At 40.1% G+C, this 16,806-nt stretch overlaps 1 protein-coding gene across 41 annotated transcripts; it reads left to right on the top strand.

Annotated features, from left to right (window-relative positions):
• Positions 1–275: 275 nt before the first annotated feature.
• On the top strand, positions 276–8,561 carry LOC123072245 (uncharacterized). 41 transcript variants are annotated; one of them, XM_044495814.1, is made up of 9 exons: positions 280–784; positions 1,405–1,536; positions 2,581–2,663; positions 2,754–2,855; positions 3,234–3,436; positions 4,110–4,242; positions 4,766–4,876; positions 5,760–5,906; positions 6,755–7,136. In XM_044495814.1, exons 5-9 carry the CDS (start codon positions 3,372–3,374, stop codon positions 6,851–6,853), a joined length of 555 nt encoding a protein of 184 aa, XP_044351749.1. In that variant the 5' UTR covers positions 280–784; positions 1,405–1,536; positions 2,581–2,663; positions 2,754–2,855; positions 3,234–3,371; the 3' UTR covers positions 6,854–7,136. The 41 variants fall into 41 exon arrangements, 6 of the variants coding, with proteins under 6 accessions (XP_044351748.1, XP_044351749.1, XP_044351750.1 ...); XM_044495815.1 differs by having other exon boundaries at positions 280–819; XR_006434956.1 differs by having other exon boundaries at positions 280–1,536; positions 3,234–3,709; positions 5,117–6,520.
• The last annotated feature ends 8,245 nt before the right edge of the window (positions 8,562–16,806 follow it).

The following is a 16,806-nucleotide window of genomic DNA, read 5'->3' as shown; positions in this document are numbered from 1 at the left end:
TATACAAGTCGAATACAACTTGATTTGTATTAGAATCAAGCTTACCTAAATAGATGTAGGCGTGCCAAAATCAAATCTCTGCTCCTAATGAAGCAGTTGGTGAATAATCCGCGCGGTTTATTTTCGCTCGTTTATTTTTGTCATCCTCCCACCTCCGTTTTATTTTTATCATCCTCCCATCTCTGCTTACTCAGTACCCTCTAAGAAAAAAAAAATCCGTCTTGGACTGGCAACGTGCGAACGAGCGAGCGGACGAAGCCTCCAGGTGCCCTCGAGCGAAGCCAAACCAGATCCCTTCGCCGCCGCCCTCGCCCTCGCAGCCGCCGCCGATCCCCGCCCCATCTTCCTCCCTCAAACGCTAACCCAATGACCATGAGTGTGCCGCCCCCTCCTTCCACCCATCTCGCGATGCGCTGCCGCCCGTCGCGGCCGCCCACGCCACCTCTGTCGCGGCCGCCCCCGCCACCTCCCGTCGCGGCCGCCGCCCCAGCTCCAGCCGCAGCCTTCGCGCCCACGTCCCACCGCGGTCGCTGCCCTGCGCGCAAATGACCCCTTCCCCCGCCCCAGCCGCCATCGCAGATCCCTCCACCGCCGCCGATCTATTTGCTAGAGCCATATGACCATATGATCCCTCTACCACCTCATCTCGTGCTCCTGACATGCCGAGGGGGCGAGAGGAGTAAGAGAGCAGGGACGAGTGCGCAGAGGAGGAAGATGCCTGCCGTGAAGCTGCCAAGCGAGAAGACAGAGGAGGAGCGATACTTGCGGAGGCGGCCGAGATCGGGTACTACATCTTCTTAGATCTTCGCCGTCGTCTAGGTCAGGCCTCCCTCAGATGCCTTGATCCTCCATCATCAGGTTCTCCATCTTCTTAGATCTCACCCTTCCGTACCCAATCGGCCAATCCTCTCGAATCGCATCTCACCTGTCTCTGGCGATGACTCCGGCCTGACATCTCACCTCTCACAGTATCCTCTCATCTCTCTCCCGGGGATGCCCTGCACTCTCCTCTCTATGTCTGCTAGCGGTGGCGGCGGCCGGAAATAGAGGGGACCAGTGGCAACGTGGAATGGTACCCAGGGGCGTTCTGGTACAGCGCGAGAGGAAGCAGATGAATGTGCCACATGTGAGAGGGAGAGGTCTGTAATGGTATCTGGTGGTGGCCTCTTGAAAAGAACCCAAGATTCTCACTAATATCCTGTAGCTTGCTGTGTTCTTCGGGCTCTCTCAAACGACAAGAAGATGAGTTACAGCGAATTATACGTCTCACCCCATTGTTTGTACAATGGTATCCACTTTGAGTAGTAGTGTTGTGGGTTGTGGCTAACTGGCTATGTGAATTTGTCAGTGATTTTGCTAGCTTTGATGTGTTTCGGTTGGATGAAATGGAGTGTGTCGGTGCAGGTGCGATGCATCCGATTGAGTATAGGAGGACCGAGGACATGTGGTGAGGCGTTGTGCCCTGTGGCACAACGACAAGGGTGCGCACAAGCTGACCAGCGTCTAGCTCCATGGCCTCATCAATGACAGAACCAGGTACATTGCCAACCATTCAATTTCCTCTGACTTGGACTGATGCATTCATGGATGATGGTGGCCTGCATGTTCCTTCACAGTTATTGATTAATCATAGCCATACATTGTTGTTTATCATTTTCGTGCTTGCAAACAACTATGATGTTAACTGTAGGCACCGAAGACATCTCATCATCCCACTATTTTTATCGCACTTTTTTGAAATCAATCTTCTGCATTCAACCCGTGTGAACTTACCTCCTGAATCATCTTACTTAGCAAATTCGTATTTTCATGCAGCATTTAGGACGACCATTAGATCAAAGTATGGTACTGCAATTTTTTGTACTGTTCCACAGATCGATGGCGTAGCTAACACTCTTAATTGTTCATAACATATATTCACATTTGCTCATTTCTGCATAAATTACTGAATTATTATCAGAATAAAAGATAACTTTGTGCAGTCATGATTTTTAAAGCAACCGTGTATTAGGATCTCAAAAATTATGCGCTTCAACATTACTAACTTACTTTCTGGAGAGATATCACCATTAATGATGTATTTTATACTGTTCAAAAGTTCCGTTGGTTTTGCACAAGGTGCTCCCCATAATTAAAAATGTATCCATCTTTGAGTAAAAGAATGGTGTAAGTAACTGCACCTATTTGTTAGATACTGGGTAAACAAGCTTGTCAATTTCCTCTCAAGAAATTGGCCAGGTTGCGCTCAGAACTGAGCCATATCTACGATGCTCAATATGTTGTTGCTTTTCTCTCTGAATCCTCATATATGAGGACCAAGCATGACACAGCAGCGAGGCGTAGGATAAGAAAAATCTCGGAAAGCATGAAATGGGGAAGTTGGTGTGGGTTTGTAGAAGTTGAGCAGTTATTGTCCGAGAAAATGGAATAGCACATCTGCTGATCCATCCCTCTTTTCTGTTTCAAAAGTCCACATGAGTTCTATGCTATATTCTGATGTTTTCATATACTATAATAGCTTTAGTGATTTATATGACCACACAATGTTGGCTAAAACAGTACAAATTGGCTTTTTAAAAGAGGAACAAATGATCGTCAATGGTGCACTAAACCATGAGAGTGCGGCGCCTTCTGTGTTGTGGACATGGCATGGGCTGTCTTCTGTGAGTGCCTCTGTAACGTTTGTTATTTTGCCTAACTTTCTGAAGTTAAACCATCCTTTCACAAAGTTCTATCTCCTTGTTGAAACAAAGGTCCACTGCTGTGTTCTTGCTGCCATTCCGCGGTATATTGGAGTGTTTCATCCTAATATATGTCTGGTTACATGACCACAAAGAGATAGAAGGATATGATGTGTAAGTTACCTTTCTGATACAACCACAATACTATGCTGCTATTGTTATCCGAGTTCAGAGATTTGAGACTCTGGACTTTATGGTCCATTAAATCAGTTTTATTAAATTAACTGAAAAAATAGATTAGCTCACAAGTATGTATACTCAGTATCTCAGGTTCTGCTTGCAGCTAATTTTTCTTGTAATGGCATCAGCTAAAATATTGGTATGATCGAATTGATAGAAGTTCTTTCAACATAGAAATGTATTTTCACTGTATAAGTTTAGCAATTGCAGGTAAGACAGTAATTGTTAGAATCACAAATTACAAGATGTCATGATACCTGACGAAACTGCTATTGAAATTCGTACACTAATGCAGCATATTCTTTTGATTAGAAGCAAACGTGGACACTCAAGAAGAAGCTGGAAAATCAGGATTGGAACCAACGAGGAAATCTGAAAGCATAGACCATGTTTAAGAACTGGCTGTTTTTGTTGTGCTATTTTTAAGAAACAGGATTTGTCTCGAAGGAAATGAAGCTTACCAACAAGGAAATTATGGTGATGAGGCACTTTTCTCCACCCTTGGCAATACAGAGGTACTCAACTCCAACCCTATCCAAGAAGCGGAATATATCATACTCTAGAGTTTGGACTTTAGACATATTTTATCCTTTTATTATACTCATGATCGTTTTGGAAAACATATGCAATTGAAATGTTATGTATTGTGCTTTTGCTTGTTCAAGGGACCTCCTAATGACACACGATGGAAACGGATCCGTGGATTAATTCAGATGGCATTAATTGGAGAGAAGGGATCTAGCTAGGTTTGCAATGGCATGTGTACTACCAAAAAATAACATCCTCAGGTTCTCTCCTGCAAATCTAAAGACCATGTTCGCAGAGCTAATAAATGTATATGGGTTAAAATAAAGATGATGTGTATTCACCAATATATATGTATTTCCATCAAGAAATAAGTTTGGAAGAGTAGTAAGTACCACGCCATTTTCTTTCATAATACAATGGTGTTTATTTGATAATGTGTTTCTATGACATGCATATGTTGCTTTAATTTGCTCGTCCGTGAACCCCTCAAAATTATCTGACAATCTGCTTATACAAACAGCTTTGAGTTTGGTGCACTCTATTGCTTTGTTAGGCTTGGTGGTGTATCAGATTCAGGAGAATAATAGTCCCTCTGTCATCATATTTTTGTTTGTGGTAATGCATGACTCAAGAGACATCGGATCTGCCTTCTTGGCTTAGGGCATCAGGGGTGGCACACGCGTCCCACTTGGTGGCGGTGACAGATCGGCAAGAACAAGGGTGGGGTTGTATTAAGGAGGAGAGCGGGGCGGTTGGCGAGGGACTCCTCCTTGGCGGTCCGTGGGGAAGTAAGGTGAGGTGGATCTCATTACTAGAGCCATATGACCAAAAAGATGATAGGAAAGGCTCTTTCCAAGCATACAAGCATAAGGTCAAGTTTATTTCTTAATATAATTTGGCCAGTCTGAGACCCAATACCTTTGTTCTGCATAGATTTCTCATACTAATTCTGCCATCGATTAGGAGTGAAATCACCATGACATTTCCAAGCTTTGTCTTTGATGCTCGGGTCGATGATACCTGAAATTCTTAGGAGTTCTTTCGAATCAAAACAGTAGAATGTAAGCTTGTGGTGACTTTGTGAAGTTTTGGCATTGGACCGTTTGAAACTTTAGATTGGCAGAGAGCTAGAGACCCTGGTGGTCTGAAGGATGTTAAATTTGAGAACACAAATTATTGTTGTTAAATAATCTTTGTTTCCTTCATTTGGAAAAGTTAGCGTTGTTGGGAGTTTGATATTGCAGAGCTAGGAACCGGCGAGGTAGGCCACATCGTTGACGACGACTGTCATGGCCTCCACTTGTGCCCTCATGCAGGTGGACTGCTGGTCATTGATGGAGTCGGGCTCTTGCAGCAAAATCTATGATATTCTCTGGAAGCTGCAGGTAGGCCAAGCTGTTCATGAAGATCCGATGATGACCACCAAGGTATGCCCTCCTCTCCTTGCCCTTGGGCTGCCATCTCTGATCAGGTTGTAATCTGCTGGTGCAGTGTTGCTCTGCTTTGATTTGGGAATTCCTATGGGATCTATTTTTGATTGGCCAAAGCTGGTTTGTTTGCTGCCGTTTGGTTTAACATGATGCTATAATGCGCTACACACAAATATGTTATTCCAGTACAAGTGGCCGGTCAGTTAATTTGAGGATTTTTTGCCTTTTGTTCTTCAGGCCTATAGTGTGTGGTTTCATTCCGACAGTTAAAACTTGCATTGGCTTGTTAAACTTCATGTGACCGGATCAGTAGGGGAGGATGATCACATATGGAAAATACTGCTCCATGGTACTAAAATCTGTTATAGGTGTAGGAAGTCAATGCTAGGAACTCCTGGGATGTGCTAATGCATGCTTGGTCTGAACCTTTTCTTTTCAATCAGTTGATGAACCGATGACCTCAGATCATGCTGTATGTATACTCCACTACGTACGGATAGCCCGCTCGTCGTATCTTGACATAGTGAAATCAACTTTGATCGATGGAGATGGATTTCTTCCCTGTTGGTGCAATTGTATGTTCACGTGGTTCTTTCAGGTCCTTTTTCTCTCTAGCTTCTTGATGTTTTCCTTATCCGGTGTAATTTAGTTGCCATTTGTAATAGTCAAATTTTCATGTCAAATATGACTTGAAGATTTTCTATGCCAATTGACATGTCATTTATTTTCTAATTAACCTATTGTTGATGGTGTCTGATCTCCTTTCTGACATATTCCAAGAATAAGTTCTCATGTTCAGTAAATGCAATTCGGTTGATTATTCTGAATTATTGCATTAGGTTATTATGATTTAATTGTACTTAAATTTTGTTTTGCACAGGTATACAAACAACAATATAACAACTCTAGAAATCTACATCTTAATACTGCCCTATTTTCGCGGATTATAATCTCCAGGCTGGAATCAACAAGCCCACATAATCTTCAGTCTTCCACAATTATGTTTTGCTTCATGTTCTATGATCAGGTTGTAATCTGCTGGTGCGGTGCTGCCCTGCTTTGATTTGGGGATTCATCTGGGATCTAATTTTGACAGAACAAAGCTGGTTTGTTGGCTGCTGGCTGGTGTCACCTGATGGTACTGTGCTACGGAGACTCGGAGAGAGATGTTTTTCCAGCAATAGAAGTGGCCAGTTAGTTAAGTTGAGGATTTGTTCCATCTCTTCTTCAGGCCTGTAGCTTGTGGTTTCAGTCAGATAGTTAAAGTCGCATTGTCTTGCAACAGCGAGTGACTGCTGGGTTAACTGTTTGTGGTTTCAGTTGGATAGTTAAAGTTGCATTTTCAGTCGGACACATGTTTGTTTTTTTTCCTGCTTTTTTCTTCACTGCACACTCCCGCCGTTCGTTGTCGTGCAATGTTGAAGTTATTCATGCGGTGGGGTGGATGGAAGTTAGTACCAGACTAGCACTTTGGTTGTCCCTGTTTGGTGATAAAAATGCTTTGACTGAATATTGAATCAATAATGTTTCTTTTCAGCAATCCTTCTGCTATTGCCACTGCTTCCATTCATCAAGATATCTGTCCATGCATATCTTCTTGATGAACAGACATAAAACCTTGGATGCCCATAAATATGTTAGGTACTCACCTGCGTTTACTGAACATATATGTACTTACATTCTTTTTTACTTTTGTATGCTTCAACTCTAGCTAACAATTTGCTGATAAGAAGCGGTCCCAACAGATTTTATGCATTCAAAAAGAATTCTAACTTCATCAAACGAATTAGAGGACCAACCGTAGGTTTCATGTACGTGTGAATCAGCAGACAAGTCTCATTCAACAAAGAAGATAATTGTGGGGAATTTTTGCAGGTAATATCCATCCACGGATATTCTCAAAGACAGCGGCGGGGGGCATATGATGAAGGATTTGCCAACAAGGGGGTTCTCGTCAATTACCCCGTTTGCTGAAGATGCATTCAACAAAGAAGATAATTGTGGGGAATTTTTGCAGGTAATATCCATCCATGGATATTCTCAGTCTCTTGCTTGGAGAACCTTTTTTTGCCCCCTTTCTTGCATGTAAACATCAACCTCAAATTGTACTTGGTCATATTATCAGAATTGGAACAGAAAAAAAGGGTGTAAAGTTGGTGTTACTTAGAACTTAATGATGCCTTTGTTCGATGCAAAGAATTTCATTTTTAAGAAAATCATTTTTAAGAAAAGGCTGGGACATCTATTGTTGTTTGTATCTTAGTGTTACAATGTAAATCATTTGTGGTAGCAAACATGTTAACCAGGGCGCAAGTATGTGATTCATGTTGTATTGTACTTAAATCAGTTTTTTAAGTCCACAAAACTAACTACATGCTTCATTTGGTTTTGTGTTTTCTTTTCGCTTTTTTTCTTTGTAATAGTGCTCAATGCGATTTTCAATATGAGCCATCTCGAGTCTGAAGTCCAAACCATGCAACCTCTTTCGGACTATGAAAATATGAGCCGCTGGGCTTCCTTCCAATTGGTTGGTGCCTCAAGAAGCCTCAAATAGGGTGGAAGACTAATTTGAGCTTCGGTTTTGTTGGCAAATCGAGGGGAGGAGAAATCAAAGTCATGGAGAAAAAATTCGACCCTAGGCCCCATGGCCTCGAGTTGTGTGCATGTGTGGTGCGACAAATTGGCGCCCATTAGGCGGCGATTAGACACTAAGTGGTCATGCGGGGACATGTGAGGGACCCATCCTACCTCAATGGAAAAACAGTGGAACAAGTCCATGACATTTGATGTCAATTGCGAGAGGTAGTATCATGGACAAATGTACATGGTTATTATTGGGCTAGGAACTTGTGTTATTTTTTTCCCGTTGCAACGCACAGGCAGTTTTCCTAATAATATTAAATTCCTACCCTTCATAACTTGTATTTTTTGACGATAAGTAAGTTCCTAAGTCTATGTTACGTTTAAGTTAAAAGTACAATGTCGATGTGGGCCATACATACACCGATTAATAAAGCGGTTAGTACTTAAATTGACCATCATGTCCTATGTGCCTTAGGGTTAAGTTTTAATCTCCACCATTGACTCTCTTAAGGTGGGTATACTGAAGCAGACCCCTTATAATTATGAATGGTTTATAAAGTTGAAGGATGAAACTTGAACGAACACAATGCTGAGGTTTGTAAAGTGGAGCCAAAGACAAGTTCGAGTGAGAAATATGTACTTCTCTCAAACTATATTATCAGATGACAACGAGGGCCTTGAAGATGATGAAAATGAGTTTCTCATGGTTCTATTTTGTTGTAGGCGAATTCTTTAATTATAATTATCAATGTGTTTGTTTTTATTAAGGACACAATGACATGCAAGGCGAGGGAAATTGAAGCCAAAACATTCAGCACGGCCGGGAGTGTGCCATTTTTTCTATGACAGGTTAGTGATTTTATCCTTTTTGTATTTTTACATTGCTAGGTACAGTAGTTTATATGAAATGATTTGTTAATGGCAGGTGGTGGTTCTTCAATCTTCATGGAATCAAGCGGTAGCACCAGATGCTGACATGCATGGAAGGTAGCAATATGTGTATTTGTATCAAATCATCCAAGAATGTGCTCTGAAATGAAAGTAACATGGAGTATACTCTAAAAATCAGTTTGGTTTGAGCCCACGCGATTAATCAAAGTTCTCCAGCATGATAAAAAGAATACTACAACATGAGTACTACAACAGAATCAGTTTGGTTTGAGCCAAGCAAGAGTACCAAAATCCTGACAAAAAAAATTAAGGATGCAAACCTTGTAAGTCGAGCATGGGGAGATCGACTTTGGGGCCGACCTGGGCGCAGGTGACGGCGAACTCGTAGCGGTGGTGGACTACCAGGAGCATCCAACACAGTGCTCCTCCTTGCAGGTCGATGGCGGCGAGGAGCGCTAGCGTCCGTCACTGCCTTTGTTGAGCAGGACAAGGCCGTCGTGCCCGCGCTCCTCATGCTCCTACTCGACCTCGCTAAAATAGACAACTTTGGCTCGATCGTGGCACAGAGGATGCGGGTGAGAGGGAGAGGCGACGCAGACGAGAAGGCCCGGCAGCGATGCCTGAGGAGAAAGGCAGCGACACGACTGATTCGCCGAGGCAGGTGAGGGGGAGGTGCGTCGCCGCCGCGGGCTAGGGATTTGGTGGAGTGGGTGAGCGAGGGGAATGAGCGTGAAGAGGCGACTAAGCGAGTGAGCGAGGGGAAAAACTGGAAACCACAGAAATGTTCACTTTTATAAGGCCTTGAAGATATTTCACACAGGATGCAAAGTAGCTCATTCTAGGCGAACACTTGTGTCCGGTGGAGTATGCCCCTTGTGTTTATTTTGTCCATTAACGTCAGCCAGGCGAACACTTTATGTTTCATGATACACTTTGTCCTCCAGATCATTGTGATGTATGCGCGTGGCTGCAGTTCTCTGAAGAAGTTGTAGAATTTCTTGGGCCGGAACTAAACGTCTCCCCAACAAGTAATCCATTCATCAGCCATCATTGGTTCCAAGTAGAGATCATTCATATGATTCTGCAGACATGTTAATTCCTGCAGCGCCTCGGTTGATAGAGGGAGATAAACGTTTTCAGAAGCCTATGGCCTGTCTTGGAATTGCACTATAGAAATACACCCCTCCCTTGTGAAAGAGAACATGTCTGGCAGGTTGTTGAAAAGGGGTTCGTCATCGATCCAAATATCTTTCCATAGAATGATTGTGTCGCCAGCTCTAGGAATGCAAGTTGTAACCCCTCTGTATATGTTCATGAACGAGAACACATCGTTCTATATATCTTTCCATAAAAGAATTGTGCAAAAATTTCTTAAGGGCAACAACTAGATATTAATTTGTAATAGAATTTTAGTTGGATCATGGCTCTATATGTATACATCATTAATTTATCATTTTTTTATCAATTTACATTGCAAGTGAATTGGACTACAGTAAATACCCAATTGTGCCCGTGCTATCTTGTTTCTACATGTGAAATTTGACATGCATTATGTTTACATAATTCCAGAAAAATATTTTCGTAGCACGTGGCAAGGCACCGACATTCCCATGCTATCTTATCTCTACATGTGAAATTAAACAGTCATTATGTTTATACAACTCAACAGAAATATTTCAAAAGCCCGTGACAACGCACGGGCAGTCTACTAGTATGGCTTAATAGATGGGCATGTACAAGTTGGTCACGTGCACGTGTACCAAGGGAAAAAAATATAACTTCCCAAGAAAAAGGAAAAATACCACACGCATATGGAAGCGGCATACCACATGAACCATTAATAGACGTGTATGCAACTCTGCGGCATACCACACGAACCATTAATAGATATTTCTTGAGCAAAACGGACCATTAATAGATGTGTATGCAACTCTGTCACGTGCATGTGTAGTACAAAATACAATCTGATTTCCCGCATGTGCAATAACAAAGAAGTACACCACAACAACATCAGCTTTCTGATTCCATTTTTTCATGGTCGCGGACTCAGGAAACACTTGACTAATATCAACTCAAGGTGAGAACACTGGCACAAACAATTCGCAAAAGAAGTAAAAAAGAACTGATATTTTTTTCCAAAAAAAAGATCAAAATTCATAACATAGCATGAAATATAACCGTCAATACAAATATATGCCACGTGGCGGGTATGAAAACACCTGGCGAGTCGAAAGCAAGATTACAGTGAATCGACACAATATATCCGGTATGTGTCCATGACGCCTGGTGGATCGAAGACACAACACATCCAGTACGTGTCCGATGTCTTGCCACCAGACAAGTCTAAGAAGGCTGAAAACATGCCATCAAATATAGGTAATATTCAAAATACTCCATGTGTGATTATATGTTTCTCTTCATTTGTCAACAATGTGCTTTCATGCAGTTTATTATTTTAATGAAATCACTAATTTATGATTAAATTTCATATGTACATTGTTAATAAACAAATACTTTTAAAAATAGTTTTGAAGGTAATAACATGGTGTGCATGAAATAGTTACCAGAAGAGGACAAAAATGAAACATTAAAATGGAAAGAATGAAAATGTGGGGCCTGATAATATTGTTGTCAGATCAGAGCTAATAAGCTATTTATGCAAATGAGCATATCATACCAAGGAGGCAACACAATGTCAGATATTATAGATGAAGTTAGAGTAAGCAAGATCCACACTCAAAGATTTAGATGAATAAATGGTACTAATGGATGGTTGGCCCGCAAAGAAAGGATGAATTGCAATGTATCAATAATGATATGCATTGAGGACGAATATACATTGTGTTCGGATAGGTACGCGATACCAATATTTAGATTCAATTCCTGATTCAGAATACTATAAAATATTTAAGAAAAGTATCACCATGGTTTTTCCTCCTTTGATGTCCAATTAACATTGCAAATGAATGAAAATATTGTATTGGCAAGAACAAGGTCGCCGAGATTTTCTTCTAAGGCTACTGACATACACAAAATGGTCAATTGAAAAAAGAAGTAGTACCAAATAATTGCATTGTTCCTTTATTACTTACTAGTAAGGTACACGTGCATTGCACACATGAGATTTGATGACCAAATTATGAATAAATACCACATTATAGCATGTAAGTTTTGAGTCATATATGCATGATTTAGATGTTCGTTTAACTCTTATAGTTCACCTCATTTGAAATCAATTAGTTTTTATAGAAAAGCTAATCTATAAGATTCATGGAATTGTGCATTGTAAAGCATAAAGTAAAAACAAATAATGGCAATTCATCTAGAAAAAAATTGGGCAATTATGATTCTAGAACAAAGGAGAAGTGCTTGTGTTTTGAGGTTTGTGCATTCTACTTAACTTCAACCATGGAGTCTTCTCGATTGTACATGTGGCAAAATTTGGTGGAATGTAGATAATATCCAACGGCAAGTAGTGCTCGGATTTGCCATCTCTGCAACGTCGGATTGGTTTCATCCAACGACCATCTTTCAAAGTTATTCATACACTATATAGGGTAATAGATATATTTTATAGAAGTATATTTGAATTCACATTAATGTGCTAACTTGTGTGACCAATAACGATTGATGTGATGGACAAAGAGAACATAAACATCAAGTGTGGTTAACTTTTTTAATTCAGTAAACATGCCAATGGACAAATTCACTAAACATGCCAATGGACAAATTTAAGATAATATAAAAAGAAATTTGGAAAATGTGTGAAAAATATAGACATCAAGGGACAAGCAGGAATGTAGGAGATAAGCTATAGATTGGTTGATAATTAATTATGAATTGCAGCTTACCAATAACCTAATTACTTAATAGAGCATTTATCCATAATGCAATCCTATCACAGGGGTAAAAGAAGAAATAGAGCAATATTATATAAATACTGTGTGATATTATTTGCTACACTATTTTCTGTAATTTGAAATTTCTATCAAAGAGCATGTGAACAACTAAATATGAAAAAAAAACAATACTACATAAGAAATCTAGCCGCTCTATAGCGCGGGACACCCTGCTAGTTACGATGATGACAAATGGAAAAAGTGGCAACATGAACGTCTGCTATGGTGTGTGGACATTTTCTTTCCCATTGCAACGCACACACATATTTGATAATACATCCTTACATGTGAAGCTGAACATGCCAATGGACAAATTTAATGTACACTACCTTTCCTCCTCGCACTCCTCTTAGCCCCCCCCCCCTCCCCCCCAACCTCCCTCCCACCACCCTCTCTACTGACCAAATCATCCGTCTATGAATTGGTCGGCAAACTCCGGCATCGGGCACGCGGCAAACTATATTTCACTATTATTTTACCTTTTTTTTATGATTTCATGAAATACTTTCAACTATTAGTGTAAGTCATTTTTTGAAGTATACGTGAAGAAATCTACGAAGCTATATGAGTTAGACGAACATTTTCTGTTGATCTACTAATTTTATATAATATTTCATTTATTAAAGAAAACTCTATTATTTTTTATTTTAAAGATATATGAAAAAATTGGGAAGCGAACAAAAGTACATGCTAATGGGCCGCTCTAATGGCCAGCCGACATTTAACTTATATTTCTTTTCAGGAATCATTTAACTTGCGCTTAAGGCAAGGCTAAAGGCCTGAAACGGAGAATTACACATTTGCATCGCGTTCGTTTCCTAAAAAAGTTTGCATCGTATTCGTTTCTGAAAAAAGAAAAACATGTGACTGGAATTCAAATTTCCCGCCGGAAGCCTCTCCCCTTGGTAGCCATGGTACACGCACAAGCGACCTAGTTGTCGATAACAAATAGCGGCTCCTTCATCCGCAACCATCTGCATCTTTGCCACTCCAGAAGGGGATGACAAATTGCGCAGGCCCAGGCGCAAGAGAGCCACAATATCGTCTTCCTCTTTTTTTATGTTTTTCATTTCTTTTTTTTGCTTAATGTTTTTACTTTTCTATATACTTTAAATTTTTTTAAATATATATATATATATATATATATATATATATATATATTAAAAAATACTCTACAAAAAAATTCGAGACATGTTTAACAAGTATTTGAAAAATGTTGAACAAGTATTTGAAAAATGCTAATCAAGCATTCAAAATAAAAATGTTGACAATTATTTCAAAAATGTTGAACAAGTATTTGGAAAATATTGATCATGTATATGAAAATGTTCATCAAGAATTTGAAAAAAATGGTGAACATGTATTTGAAAATGTTAATCAAGCATATGACAAATGTTAAATGTGTATAAAAAAATGTTGACCTTGTAGTAAAAAATGGAGAATTTTGTTGATCATGTATATAAAAATGTTAATCAACAATTTGAAAAGATGTTGAACAATTATTTTCAAATGTCAATCAAGCATTTCAAAAATGGTAAATATGTATCGAGAGAATGTTGACCACATATTAAAGAAATGATGAATCTTTTTGATCATGTGTATAAATTTTTTATGATGGATTTGGAAAGAAATTGAACAATTATTTCAAAAAATGTTGAATGAGTATTAAAAATGTTGAATGGGTATCTGTAAAATGTTAAACAAGGATAAAATGTTGAAAAAGTATTTAAAAATGTTGAATAAGTGTTCAGACAATGTTGAACGTGTACACAAAAAATGTTGGTCGCTTACTAAGAATAGTTTTTTTTGACATTTACGAAAATGTAGAGTGAAAACGAAAACAAACATAAGAAAAAATATATGCAAAAATAGAGAAGAAAAAAGATAACCAAACAAAAAATGGAGAAGAACTCTTCTCCTCCCGTCGGCGCCGCCGCCGGTTCCCCCATCTCCAATGGCCCCCCTGCCCCCTGCCCCCCCCCCCCCCCCCCCCCCCCCCGCTAGTGGGAGGGACCCGTTCTCGTTTTTATTAGATGAAGTGCCTTGGTTGGGGCTGTGTGGCGGTGTTGTTCCTTAGTAGGAATAATGTCTCCCACGTTCTATCCCCATCCCGATGGTACGTCCAGCATCGTCGGAGGGAACGTGGAGGTTTGTCTCCGCCGGATCTCGCGGGATTCGGTCGATGCTGGTCTTCGGTGGATCTATTTGGATCTGGTCTTCGTTCATCTTCGATTGGGTGTTTACAGGTTTGACACTTCTCATCTACGACTTTCTTCATCGATGATTGCTACTCTGGTGCACTGGTCCTATGGGGTCTTAGCACGATGACTTCCCGGCTGTCTATTACAACAAGGTTTGTCCGGCTCCGATCATGAAGGGGTGATGACGGCGGCGCGCCTTCGGCTCGGTCAGATGCTTGTAGTTGTCGCTCGGTGGTCCACAAACATGGTTGTAATTTTTATTACCTCTGTTGTTCTTTCTACTATCATGATTGAAGATGAATAGATTGGAAGACTCTCACAAAAAAAAAACCAAACAAAAAATGGAGAAACCCCTACAAAAAACAAAAAGAAAAAAGAGAAAAAACCCTAAAGAAAACAGCTGTAGTAACCTCAAGTAGAGCGCCACCCTAGTTCTTACCATGAAGGGAACTTGGGTGTAGTGGTTAGTGTATCTCGAGTTCTCCTTGGAGACCTCAGTTCACTAGTGGAAAATAGAGCTATATTACCGGTTCGTAGGGGCCTTTAGTGCTGGTTTGGCAACCAGCACTAAAGTGTGGGGACTAATGGTCCCCCCCCTTTAATCCCGGTTCAGCATGAACCGGCACTAAAGGGCCACCACGTGGCAGGAGCGAGCATCGGGGGCGCGTAGACCTTTAGTACCGGTTTGTACCACCAACCGGTACTGAAAGGTTTAGGGGTTTTGGTTTTATTATTTATTTTCCCTTTAGTTTTGTGTTTTCCATTTAATTTAGAGATTTTTTTCCATTTATTTTCCCTTTCATAAATTATATAATAACTCATCATCATCGATCATAATATAAAAACTCTTGCATGAGACTATATATATATATAATGATTATTAGCTAGCACTAGCTAATAATCATCATCACATATATATAGTCACTACCACTATTTTAATTATCGTTATGTAATCACCACCAACACTAGCTTAAAGAAGAATTATTCGCTTGCACAAAAAGCAAAGATATCATCGAGTTCAACATGGTCATGAGAATATTATAAGCGTTCATTACTAGGATCACAAAAGCAAATTACTAATTAAGTTCAGGACGATGAACACGGATATGAGACGACAAGTACTAAGAGCAGGAACTAGCTAATCACTCCCGCTGCTCTCTCTCTCTCAGGTGAAATAGCATAGAACATGTGTAGCTCTACTAATTCATCATATTGGAGCATGAAGATGAACATGTCTCCTAATCATGGGTTGCGCTTCTGATTTTTGTTGCCCCCTAGTACTTATCTGCGATCATTCACAATTTTGCTCTAGTATTTCACTATTAAGCATTCCTCGGTTTTAGAAATCTTAAATGCACTCATGTGCAATGTTGGATGTCTTGGTGGTAAGGTAACCATTGACATGCGACCGTTAGTCGAGATCCACTGTGGCACAACTATCATCGGGAGTCCCTGTTGAAAAACATCGTATAGTAACATACTTAGCAATGAAGAGCTTAAAAAATAATGTATGCAAAAGATGCACTGAGGACAAATAGTACAAAATCTTACCATCTTTCCTAAATAGATTTGACCGTAGTTCAATATGAACACTATTGGTCGCACGTTTTGAGTACTAAGATTTGCAAGTCTAGGAAAATAATTTCTCTTGACATCAAGATCCTTAAACCATGAAACATAATGACTTATCTCCTCGCAATTTAGTTCAGCCCCGGGACAGTGGACGGTCCTGTCTACCAAGAATCAGACATGTTTGCTTGAATGAAAATAAGCTGCCAATAGAAATTAGTTATCAACTATTTTTGAAATAAACAATATCGAAGACATAAATATGGTTGAGAAACTCGCATAATGGTAGAACTGGAGGCGTCTGCACATCGACCTAGATATCGGTATTACCTTCAATATCATCTTCCGGACGAATATCAAACGTGATAACCATATCAGGCTCAAATGCATAAGTCTTGCATAGTGCTTGCCAAGTTTTGCATTCAAAATAGGTGTAGGTGTCTGCATTGTATAATTTTGCGTGGAAACTATAACCATGCTCGGTTTTCAAGTAAACTCTCTTTACCTCCATAGTTTCCATAGTAGAGAAACCTATCTTATCCAAGATAAAAATTCTTGCATGACAGGGGATACGGTAGTAGAATAGTAAAAAATTAAAATTATAAGTTGAAGCAAATGAAGCATATGCTTAATTACGAAAAAAGACATGTCGTTGTGACTTACTGTATACACTTCGACTGTCTCATCCAGCTTGATGCTGAAGCACCTACCAACAACTAGGAAATTTCTATCGCACATGCCGCGCTTGTCTTTGCAGTATTCACACATAACGAAATCATTCTCG

This window comes from Triticum aestivum, chromosome 3B (assembly GCF_018294505.1).
Source record: "Triticum aestivum cultivar Chinese Spring chromosome 3B, IWGSC CS RefSeq v2.1, whole genome shotgun sequence".
In the NCBI taxonomy this organism is placed as follows: Eukaryota; Viridiplantae; Streptophyta; class Magnoliopsida; order Poales; family Poaceae; genus Triticum; species Triticum aestivum.
The sequence above is the reverse complement of the archived record's forward strand: the minus strand, read 5'-3'. Positions and strand labels throughout refer to the sequence as shown.